Source organism: Epinephelus lanceolatus, chromosome 16 (genome assembly GCF_041903045.1).
Source record: "Epinephelus lanceolatus isolate andai-2023 chromosome 16, ASM4190304v1, whole genome shotgun sequence".
NCBI classification, from domain to species: Eukaryota; Metazoa; Chordata; class Actinopteri; order Perciformes; family Serranidae; genus Epinephelus; species Epinephelus lanceolatus.
Genome location: NC_135749.1, coordinates 14,782,586 through 14,794,822, shown reverse-complemented (window position 1 = coordinate 14,794,822; position 12,237 = coordinate 14,782,586). Strand labels below are relative to the sequence as shown.

The following is a 12,237-nucleotide window of genomic DNA, read 5'->3' as shown; positions in this document are numbered from 1 at the left end:
TACTCATGGACAGTTTTTCTTAAGGAGAAAAACCCAATTAATTTAAGAGGTAAAGGCCTAACACCTTTGTCTGACCCAATTAGAAACTGCAGTAATTGCCTCTCCGTAGCAACCATGTTTTGGAGACTACAGGTAATTAACTATGGCAACTGGTTGAAGGGAATGACTACCACACTTCCCTTATCCCCATGGAAACCACGCCCAGCTTGACTGACAGATCAAACACAACAAATCAGGATGCGAACACAGAAGATTAAATTGGCAATTACTGCACAAGGAAACACTTAATTACCCAAGTGACAGTTACGGTAAGCACACACTGAGACAAAGAATACACTCTCCTGATTTCCCCACAGACAGAGAGAGAGGTAACAAAAACTCAGGGGCACAGAGAGACACAGCAGACTGACAGGTGCTGACAAATCACTTCAAACTGTCAGCCAGATACTACTCAGAGGGATAATACACCTTGAAGTATAATTTCCAAAATGTGTATGAAAAGCGAAAACATATAGTATGGGAGTCCATGAAATCTGTTGGGCATCTAACCCTTTGCTTTTATGCCTTTGTAGTGATCATTATTACCCAACTCCGCAGCTCTACGGAGCATTTTAGCATCTTTTAGCTAACTGATTTGGTTTTCACCACTTCTTATTCTGATGCAGTTTTAGGATAAAGCTTAGATTAACCCACTGTGTACTACCTGCCCTGCACCAAAAAAAGGCAGTAGATGTGAGCGGCTAACTGGTGATTGTAGTGGAGCATTCAACAGTTAAAGAGCCAGGGGACTCCCTAAAAACTTGATATATCACCCAGAGTTGTGTGCCTGATGTGCGTTCATGACAGCTTGCACTGGGTCGTCTTGTTACTTTTTCGACAAGCTAGCAAAACTGTAACCTGTTTGTTGACCTAATGTTTGCCACCCAGGTTCAGAGTGCATCTAACAGTGAGGTTGCAGAACTAAAACTTGTGCCGTGTGCTAAGCATGTAGTAGAACTACAGTGGCTGACACAAAAAAACAAAATGGCCCCATCTCGAGCTACTGTAGAGCAACATGGCGTACTCCGCAGAAGAGGACCTGCTGCGTTTGTAGATAAAAACGGCTCATTCTAAGGTAATGGAAACACAACGGTTCTGAGTTTTAAGTGACTTTTACAAAACTGCTATTGAAGTCTCAAATTGATTATCATAATGTTATACTGGAGAACATGCTAAAATATATTGACACTTAGAAAATGAAAATTGTTTCCAGCAGCAAAAATCTAGTCAGATGGTGGCTCTGGTCTGTATTCTGATATCGGTGTAGTATCTTGTACAATAGATGCACAAATGGGCTTACAGATTACAGTTTGCATGTACATAGCCTTTAAAACATAAAGAGTATAATTCTGTATGCCTTCATACTTTTAACATATATCATTCATTGTAGTTTGCTTTATTTTCCAAGCTTTGAAAATAAAACTAGCCCACACTTTGCCACTCAGTCCAACTTCTCACTTTTATCAAAGCAAAATAATTCAGGATTTGTTGTTCTGCATTCTGACAAAGGTGCACACAGTTTATCATATAGCACATTGGCTCGATTATGAATGTGTACTAAGAGCACGGGAAACAGCCACAGATCTCACTGAAGCCTGCACAGCTGCACTGCTGCACCCTGCAAAACCACGCCCATCCGGGTGAAATAAGTTTTTAGGGAGTCCCAAACAGCAAGATCTATCCCACCTAAAACAGAGCTGAAAGAGATTTAAAGGATGGACCAACAGGTGGACACAAATACTTAACTCTGTCTGCAGGAATTTTTAAATAGGCACCAACTTCCTGGCACGTTTGCCCTATCAACTTTATAAGGTGATGTTGCGTTTACAGCTACAAGCAGCAAAATAAAGACTGTGGGTTGTGTCTTATAATCTAATTTACAATAAAATATTAACAGAAACAGATGCACCGGAGGACATGCAGTATTATTTAGCCCATAGTAACACAATACTGTTTTCTAATGTGAATATACATACGTTTTTAATTTAATAAATATTGCCCACACATACTGTATATTACTGTATATGGAGAGATCTACCATCCCAACAGCTTTCTGTGGTAGCCAAACTAAAAAATGTCCCTCCATGTTAAACATCATCAACTCAGATTTTCACTTTTCCATAATATTCTCTGTCCTACCCTCTTCTGATTATCAGAAGAATCAGCCCGCGTTCTATTTAGAACAGATCGTACTCGAAAAAAATACAGCTTGTGTTTTTTTCTAAGAACAAAAAACCCATCACAATCTCCTAAAAGCGAAGCACAATCCTACGTATGACTTTGACACATTGGACACATTGGACGTGTGTGTGTGTTGCGTCTCTTTTGTAGTAGAAACAGTGGGGAATTGACAGTGCAGCGACTTCATAGAGACTCTGCTTCGATCCCCTCTGGTGTCGACAGACTCCGGGGGGGGGGGGGTGGAGAGCGAGTCGTGAGAAATGGATTTTGCTTTTCCACAAAGCACAGAGATAACAAACACAAAGGGATGTTGTATGGCTGGGTTAAATCAATAGTAATGTTTGACGAACAGAAGTGTGTTTAAACACATGTAGCCACACTCACACATATACATACATATAATGGAGTGCATATGACCAGAAACATACACATGGCATACCGTACATTTGACAGAGAGGAATTAGTGGTAAAGATTCTTGTTTGTATAGAGAAGTGTTGTCAGGGTCACTTAACAATAGCGCACTTGTAAAGGGTTTAAAAGTGGTCATCCTTTAAAGGGACCAAGTCAATAACACAGGGTCATATAGGGTTTCTGTGTTACTGTGAGCCATCATGTCTGCTGTTATAATTCAAGTTGTCATTACGTTTTTCAGAGGACATTCAAATCATTCATAGATAAGTTTCTGTGTACTTATAAATATGTGCACGATTTTCCAAAAAATAATGTATAGATTCCTCTTGATCATCACGTACGAGAAGTGTGTGGTTACTTTATAAAAAGGTAGTGACCAGATAGTCACATTTTCTTTCCTAGGATGGTGAAGGCATAACCCGCCCTACCCTCCCTCTGATTGGCAGGTACTCATTGCCTTTGTTGATTGGGTTGGTATAGGTTTAGGCAAGACGAGTGAGACTAGGGTAAGAATGTCAGGGTAAGCCAATCAGAGGCAGAGAAGGGTGGGTACTAGCTTTCCATCCTAAAAGACAAAAAACGGGCGACCCAGGCAAGACTGTAAACATCATGTATCCAAGAGGAAGCTATGAAAATTGCGGACACTGCCAAAAAAAAAGCAAATTTAGCAAACAAAGCGTGAATCCAGACTTGTATTTCACTTTCTTTGGCGATGTTGATCATAAACAGTAACCCACAATTCCTGCATAGTATACCTTTGATTTAAGAGTAGCCCCAAAATGAACCCTTTAATACCGTTATTAGTTTTAATCCACCTTAATGTTTTAAAGTAACTTCAAGCTTTAGAGTTTAGTGGTGCTGGTAGCAGGGCTGCAATCACCTATGTAATATTGGGGGGCATTTTCAGTCGACACCTTCTTTGACCCTACTCCCCAAGGAGGTATGGGGGATATTCCCCCCTGGAAAAATCTTTTGAAACTTAACAGCTAAACTGATCATTTAGAGCATTTTGAAATGAAAATCTTAGATCAGCGGTTCTCACCATTTTAAAGACTGAGTGCCATTTTTTAGGGAGCCAGCATATGATTGAGGGCCACACAAGAAAAGTACACATGGTGACTTTCTTGTGACATTATTTTTCTGACTTTTATTATGACTTTTTTATGACACTTACATTTAACAACATTTATAACAATGGACAGTGACATTACGTTGACACACATATTGCATTGCCTGTTTCCCCTGTTTAATACATTTGAATGTAAAGAAATAGCAGCACCACTTGGACAAACCAGACACACAGAACTGCAGTGCACCATAATACTGGCACCAGTAGTAATAGTGATAATGGCAATTTCTTACATTTATTCATGATTGCATTTTCTCATTTTTTAAAACATTTTTTATTAATATATTGGATAAATAAACATTTTGAGCATATTTGAATGTTGGCTGGGACAATATTGGAGCCAGACTAGTTCAGTCTTTATGCTAAGCTGAGCCAACCGGCTAGTTAGCGGTAGACTTAACTATTAGCAGACAAACGTGAGAGTATTGTTGATATTTTCATTAAGTTTTTGGCAGGAAATTAACCAAGAATATTTGCCACAACTACTCCTTTAAATCACGTCGTCCCCTGGCTGTTACGTCAAGCCAAAAATCACGGTCATGAATCCAGCTTATTGTTAACATCCTCCTTGTCACAAGACCCGCTCTTAATTTAAAGGATCTCAAGCATGCTGATCAGCAATTAAGCATTAATACATCACTTCCAATTTGAACCCCATTAGAGCTATTCCTAATTAGCCTACAATCTTGCACTTGGTATTAGAGTGCATCTGTGGCTGCTGCTTCGGTGTGAGAGCGTAGCGTGCTCCTCGTGAGTACGTCCTTGTGTGTAACTGCTTGTGCTCGCAGACATTCAGCATTATGCACCTGAATAATAACATTAAATCTGGAAAAATGCCTTAATTTGCAGAATAAGTATTTGGACACACTCAGTGGGTGATTGACAGCTATGTAAAAAAAATGTTGTTCTTTCATGAATATTCTTTCAACCGCTTTCCAATGCATTAGCTGTACTGCTTAAATCATGTATTTATCCTCCATTATCGGGCCCCTCATCGCCTGCGCCATGCCGTCTGACGTGCTGATTATATATTAATGTGATTTTCACATTAACTCTTCAGACCGACGTATGAAAATGGCTGAAAAAGGGCTGTCAAGAGTGTATTCAGCAGACATATTGAAATGTTAAACCACAACAGTGATGTGATTTGGGTTACGTAATGTCTTCCATTTTTTTGTGTTTAAAAACATTAATTTCCCCATAAATATTAAAGCATGTTAAAGGATTAAGATTTTTATCAGGTGTTTGAGTTTGGGTTTTTTTTACTCTGTATTGCATATTTTAGATTAAGGTCTGTTATTTAAATCAGAACTGCCATATTTAGAAACCACATCCGCCATAACCTCTAAGGAGTGTCAGCAATTTAACAGTAATTTAATAATTTACAGTAATTGGTTATTGTTAACTGGAGGAGGTCATCAGTTTACATTTTTTCAATTTTTTCCATCCTCATTAGATTCACTCAAAATAAATGGAAAAAATAATGCATCCACTGGAGAAACATTGACGTTAAACAGGTATAACTCTATTGAATATGAATACAGAGCACGTGTTATAATATTCATAAGCAATAATTAATGTGCTGTTAATGTTTAATGTCTTTGAGGCTCAACAAACACGCAGACACTCCAATGTAACCATGACACATCCATGTGGTCTCACATGGGTCACAACAGTTATTGAACTAAAGTTTAGTGCTCTTTAATGTGGTCACAACTTTCATCAGGTTCCCACATATCAAGTCTCAGGACTCTGACCTGCACACCTGAGCCAAACCAAGCTGTCGCTGCGTGGTGGCCTGACCTCCTGTTCATCTGTCACTCAAAAGACCTTATATGATGTTGCTGCTGACGTGTTGTTGGGGCTGCATTCACCCCAGGAGCAGATGTGCCAGAGACACATTATACACACACAGAGATCACAGAAAACAGTGAGGAGGGAAAGACAGGTACACACTGAGACTAGATAGGGTGGCTCTTATAGCAGTGGGGGCTTAATTAGAGTGATAGAAGAACAAATGAGAAAACGACAGAGGACATAATTTCTTGTTATTTCCTTATTTAGCAGCTGTCAGTATTGTACTTACTCTGAACTGAGAGCGGAGACAGGCTTGTGTTCTCCGAGATGTTGCATGGTTCAGTAATTGCCTGCGACGCCTGTCAATTAAAGTCAAAGCCAAAAAAAAAAGGACAATTTGGGGGCTTGCTCTTTAGACTTGTTCATAGCTGATGGCACAGAGGAGTGGATAGCAGAACTGATACATCTTGGGTGGTGGACCAGTTCTGTTAAAACAAGACAGCTATTGCTGTATATTACATTGAATCAGTAATAAATGTTTAAATCTTTTTTTTTTATGTTTGATTTAACACCAACGTGGCTCAACACACAAAAGACTTAATTAATACAGTTTGGTAATGTCATTATTCCAGTTGATTTAATCAACAGCAGACATCTCTAAAACATCCAGTATGAACCTAGTACAGGGAACTCTTTACCCAAATCGCCTTCAGTTTGAAGCTGCAGCCCACATAGCCAAACAGGGGGCTGCCGATGCTCTATCTAAGTAATAGTAGTGCTGGCTTACCAGAAGTAACACATTGTCACCAAAGCACAATAGCACAGTCAAAAGCAGCAATTTAGATGTCAGACGTCTGTGTAAAAGTGGTGTAATAGCCAAGAACGCACCAAAGCTGTATGCGATTTTTTCCTCTTTTCACTTGTCTTCCCAGTCCGTTTGCTTGCAACTGCCTGAACGAGACTGTGCACGCAGCCTGCTTGTCAGTATTTCTTTTTACAGTTGTACACACTGTAAATTTGAAAAGTGTGATTCACAGTGTGGGAAAATTACAGGCCTTTTCATCTTAACAAATCATGGGAGAGAACTTATTGTCCAAACTAGGAGGTTGATGGGAGGAGGGAAAAAACAAATTTGCATTTAAACAGCTTGCTCTGTAAAGGACCTGTTCTCCACAGAAATTATTTCTGATAGCGACAAAGCTCCATGAAATTCACTTACACAGCATTTACCTAAAGGTGCTACATTTAGAGCAGCAATATTTCATTGTGACATCAAATTTCATTTGTCTAATTAACATAAACAACTCGGGATGTGTTGAAGAGGAGTGGTAGCTATCTTTTTAATAGCGTTGATATTATTAGTGCTGATGTCGAAATGAATGACCACATTTCCCCTGAACCCCGTTCGCCCTGTCAAATCGGCCATCTATCTCCCCTTGAGCTGCAAGAATGGCGCCCTCTCCCTCTTTTTTGTGCTGCATAAAAATCCAGCAGATTTCTCCCAAAACCTGACCTGGTTGTCAGACCCGTTTTAATTATAGAACGTGTTGTAAATATTTAATGAACAGAATACTGGCTGAGACTGATACCACCTCAAGCATGGACTAATCCACTGCATGTGCAGTGATAGCTTAGCTTATAATAAAGCTCCAAACAAGCAAAGAAGATGTCTTAGGTAAATCATCTTTAAACTGCATAGTCCTGAGCTGATTTCATTCATTACCTTTTATTATATCATGGTCTGGATAAATACTTGATTCTGATTGGCTGCAGGATGTCTATTAATTCCTGATAATGGACACTTACTAAGTAGCTCCAGTCAAACTGTCTGTTCACTGTTCTAAATGGAGCCTATCCCAACTGACATTGGGCGAGAGGCAGGGTACACCCTGGACAGGTCACCAGACTATCACAGGGCTGACACATAGAGACAGACAACCATTCACACTCATATTCACACCTACGGGCAATTTAGAGTCACCAATTAACCTGCATGTCTTTGGACTGTGGGAGGAAGCCGGAGTACCCGGAGAAAACCCACACTGACACAGGGAGAACATGCAAACTCTGCGGAGAAGGGCTCCCTCCTGGGATCGAACAAGGAACCCTCTTGCTGTGAGGCGACAGTGCTAACCACCACACCACAGTGCTGCCTCGTTACATTAGGGAAAAGGTAGACTGAACATGAAGGAATGCACATGGTCAACAACAGCATTTAGGTCAGGAGCCCAAGAAAACTGCAGTTGACAGCAGACATGATTGATGCTTGGATTTATGTTGTTTAAGCCAAATTCTGACCCTGTCTTTGACTTGGAAACAAGATTTTGTCAGACAGTTTTCACTCCTTAGCCATGCTAGCACCGTGGCTCGTGGGAGGACAATACGGATAGATTACTGAATGGGCCTTCTTGGCACAGGCCCAGGTGCTCAAAATGATCAGGAAAAGACTCAAAGTGACCACAAAGAGATGCACAAAATTACCTTTAAGAGACACAAGGAGACACAAAAAATAAAATGCATTACAAAACACCTACAAAGAGACACACAGAAGGATGCATAATGACTACATATGGATGCAAAACCACCACAAAGTCTGTGTATCTTTGTAGCAGAGGTGGTGGGGCCCTTTGCAAATCTGTGCCCAGGGGCCCTTTGTCTTATAATACACACCCATGGATGACAGTGTAGTTTTGACAGTTGGCCTTCCACTTTGGTCAAGACTGAAATATCTGAACAATGTTTTCCTGGATTGCGATGAAATGATGTACAGACATTTACTGAAGACTCCTGATGTTGTTTGTACATAGCTGACGTGAGTGTAACCCAGCACGGCCTCTTCTATTTTAACCTGTCTGCTTCAAGGATCGATGAGTTGTGCATTCAGAGGATGCACATTTGGTCAAATCTTAAGACGTCACCTGTGTCTAAAACTCTGAAGCCGGTGCATTTTTCCCTCATGCTCATATTAACTTTAGATTCATGATACTCAGTTTGATGTTTAAGCAAACATTAACTGACCTCTCAACTTAGCTGGCGTGCTTCATACATCTGCTTCATTCACATGTCAGACACTTAACATAGGCACAAGCTGTTCACTTAAAAAAGATGTTATACCGACTGAAGTGAGCCACTGTGTGTGTGTGTGTGTGTGTGTGTGTGTGTGTGTGTGTGTGTGTGTGTGTATCCCCTGAAGAGGACTAGAAGTTCTAATTCCTGCCTGTGATCATCATATTTCGGTCATGACTTTGTGCTCCATGTTCTCTCACTCGTGTCTCATTCCTCATCTCCCTCTTAGCATCCTGTGTTATACAAAAAAGCCCTTAACGCATCCTCTGCGCAACTTAAAAAGCAGCACTGCTGAAGAATACTGATTTTGATAGATTATATGGCTGCGAGTCGGTATACAAAAGGATTATGAATAGGGTGTAAATGAAGCACTTAGTGATACAGATTCACTTGAAGTGCTATTTGGGTTTTCTTATTAAGTGGGTTTCTTGGAGATGGGGCTCTTCTTTGACTGACGTATCTTGATATTCACATTTAGGCCTTTTGTTCGCGTCGAGTGTCCCAGTCTCTCTTTCCTGGTGGAATGAACTGCAAACCGAAATTAGTGGACCGATTCAGTCGAACAGCGTGTCAAAAAAGGGCTCATGTGCATGTGAGTCTGTTTGAGGTCTTTTTATTCCAGATCACCCGAGGCGTCTTCATTGGAGCTTCTTCTTTGGTAGGAAGGATTCATTTGAAGTTCGCCCTGCAGTGTCACATCACTGCTATCCTTTTGTGACTTCAGATGGGATTACTGATCCCGTTATGCAGAACAATCACAACTTGATTGGGAAATAATTTATCACCTTCTTCCTCATAGAGAAGTCTGATAAACCCCAAAACATCACACTCAGCATGTGTGTATCAATCTGTTTGACGGGGTGTACATGTGCCTGTTTATGCACAGACACCTGCACCTGAGACATAGAATATAATGTTTGTTACATTAACAACACTGTGAGGTATAATCAGTAACATTTTCAAAGGGAATCTTGTGTATCTGGTGCTCCACAGTGACTTTGTAGTTTATTTATCATACTTTCTATAATGTTATTATTGCAGTATCCATTTAATGTAGCCCATGGTAACATTAGTTTTCTTATTTGGTTGGTATCCTAAAATGTAGTCTTATTATAGCAGCTGGATTGGCCATGTTCTTTAAAAAAAGAAAAAGAAAAACACTTCTTCCTAATCCCTCTTGACTCATTGGAAAAAAAAGCTTATTAGCTCACTCTATTTTTAATTTGCATTGTTATTCTACGCCTTTTAAATTTATGTAAACAGCTTTTTCTAAAAAGCACACTAATGACAGCATCACCGGTGACGTTCACACGGAGAAAGGCAGAGACTTGCGCTAAACGGAGCGCAGCTCTGACGCGTTGTTTCTGCAGCGCTGTCTGGCGCACACAGATATAAAACCCAGCGCGCACCAAGCGCCCAGAAGAGCAGAAGAGACGCCTCGGGACAGCGCGCAAATCTCCCTCTGATCCTCTGGGAAATGTAAGTACCTTGATATTTGATTTACAAGAACCTTGACTTTAAATTATTAAACTTATTGAAGGTCCCTCAACATGACTTTGGTAATGCAGCTGCAAAAGTATTGGAAATCTATAGTAGTATTTCGATTTCTTTTTTACTTCAACCAAGTATACATGTATTCCACAGGCAATGGCATCAGTAAACAGTTATGAATCTTAGCTAAATAAATATTGACAATTAGTTTAAAAAGTTGCATTGGAACAAGTGTCCAGTGATGCAGCATGGACTCAGTTTTCACTTGTCCTTGCTCGGTCAGATGCATCCTAACTTAGTGAGCTGGTTGGGGACTCTGGGGTTCCTGCTGTGGGCGCTGCTCTGCCTGGGCGCCCTGACGGAGGGATACCCGGTGAAACCGGAGAACCCGGGGGATGACGCCCCGGCGGAGGACCTGGCGAAGTACTACTCAGCCCTGAGACACTACATTAACCTCATCACAAGACAGAGGTAGGTGGACTAGTGACTCCTCTCTGCTGGAATAGAATAGAGCAGAAAGCCTATTAATAGAGCTGGAACTAATTTGATTTTAGGTTTGAACTTACAAGGCACTATTTGTTTTCTCCTTGTATGAATGGATTGGTGATATTTGTCCAGTGACTGGTTGTTTCCACACATTATTCTAGTCTATTTAATTCTGTCCAGTTTCACAAATATGTATCCACTAAGTAGCCTATAATGAGATGACTGCTTTTGGATAAAACTTGTAAGTTCAGTGGTGCTTCAACATGTTCTTCTACTTTCTCCCATAGCCCTAAATTCACTACTGCTGAGCAGGATTTTAATTTTAAGGGATTGTCTATGATCATGGCTGAAGGTTCACAAAAAATAATATGTTTAATGCATTTTTTCCCAGTATCTCTGCTATCATCTAACTAGCTGACAATTGTCTTCCTGCAAACTTTCCTTAACATTTAGCATTTTCCTGTTGTGTTCTTGACATAATCTGACAGTAACGTGTGAACCTTTGACATCAAACAAAGTCTACGTAAAGTTTTGCCTGTTGGAGCTGCCAGCTTAAGTCTTGCAAGTCTGGCTGTAGCGTCTCACACCATGTTACAAAGCAGGGAACACCCGCTGCCTATTTGCCACCTGTAAAAAAAAAAAAAAAAAAAAAGAAATAAAAAAGAAACTGAGGAGAAATGAATGCCACGGCCAGCATGGCGTATCCAATCACCCACAGTTTTCAGCTTTCTTCTGAATGTCAGGGGCTTGCATGCTGGCTCCAGGCGTTTAGCCACCCAGGGGGACGAGCGCGATGGCACAGCTTATCATCTGAGGGACAGAAAAGGAAATATGACCACCTGTGATGCAACTCCTGTCTGGCCCTGCAGGGTCTCAGTCTGACTGTGCTTAGTCTTCACTGAGATTATAATTGGACATATGACACAACGACATGCCGCATATTAGGTTGAGTTATTTATTTCCCTGTACTCAGCCGAGGTCTCTCTTTTTCTCTCTGGTGTTTTTTCATTTGTCAGCAAAAGGTCCATGCGGGTGCTAAGTCCTTTAAATGTCCATCTGTCCAATTAACTACCTGCCTGTGTGTCTCTGTCTATGTCTCAGGTATGGAAAAAGGTCCAGTCCTGAGATTCTGGACACACTGGTCTCAGAGCTGCTGTTGAAGGAAAGCACAGACACGCTCCCACAGTCAAGGTGTGTGTGTAAAGCTGTGAGTGTATAAACTCCAGATTGTTGTAACTCTCACAGGAAGCTGACCTTGTCCTGTGTTTCTCTCTCAATAGATACGACCCATCATTGTGGTGATGCTGTCATCAGTGTTGGCTCCACATCACTGCCGCCCCGCCGCCGCTGACATTCTGACCTCTACACATCTGTCACTACACACCTTCCTACACCAAAAGACCACCCTGCCTCTGCCCCCTTTACCTCTATGAGCCGCCACGTATATTCGACCCCTCCTCATTGCCCGACAGCTACAGTCACAACTGCTTAAAGTATGTGCCATAAAATTGTAAATAGTTTATTCAGAGTTCTCATCTGTGAAACATAACAGTAAAGTGGAGGAGGGCATGTTGATTGTATTGTATAATTGTGCTATTAAAGATTAATTGTTTGAAGAAATGTGTTGAAATGTAGA

The 12,237-nt window shown here is 40.8% G+C and overlaps 1 protein-coding gene across 1 annotated transcript; it reads left to right on the top strand.

The window, feature by feature from the left end:
* Positions 1–9,943: 9,943 nt before the first annotated feature.
* npy (neuropeptide Y) lies at positions 9,944–12,221 on the top strand. The gene is made up of 4 exons (XM_033637210.2): positions 9,944–10,103; positions 10,399–10,586; positions 11,703–11,792; positions 11,882–12,221. Exons 2-4 carry the CDS (start codon positions 10,399–10,401, stop codon positions 11,901–11,903), a joined length of 300 nt encoding a protein of 99 aa, XP_033493101.1. The 5' UTR covers positions 9,944–10,103; the 3' UTR covers positions 11,904–12,221.
* The last annotated feature ends 16 nt before the right edge of the window (positions 12,222–12,237 follow it).

Excerpts from the sequence above, each read along its gene's own strand:
- npy (XM_033637210.2), top strand. The coding sequence starts at position 10,399 with ATGCATCCTAACTTAGTGAGCTGGTTGGGGACTCTGGGGTTCCTGCTG. Across the intron at positions 10,587-11,702 it reads AACCTCATCACAAGACAGAG|GTATGGAAAAAGGTCCAGTC; the intron begins GTAGGTGGACTA and ends TCTATGTCTCAG. Across the intron at positions 11,793-11,881 it reads GACACGCTCCCACAGTCAAG|ATACGACCCATCATTGTGGT; the intron begins GTGTGTGTGTAA and ends CTCTCTCAATAG.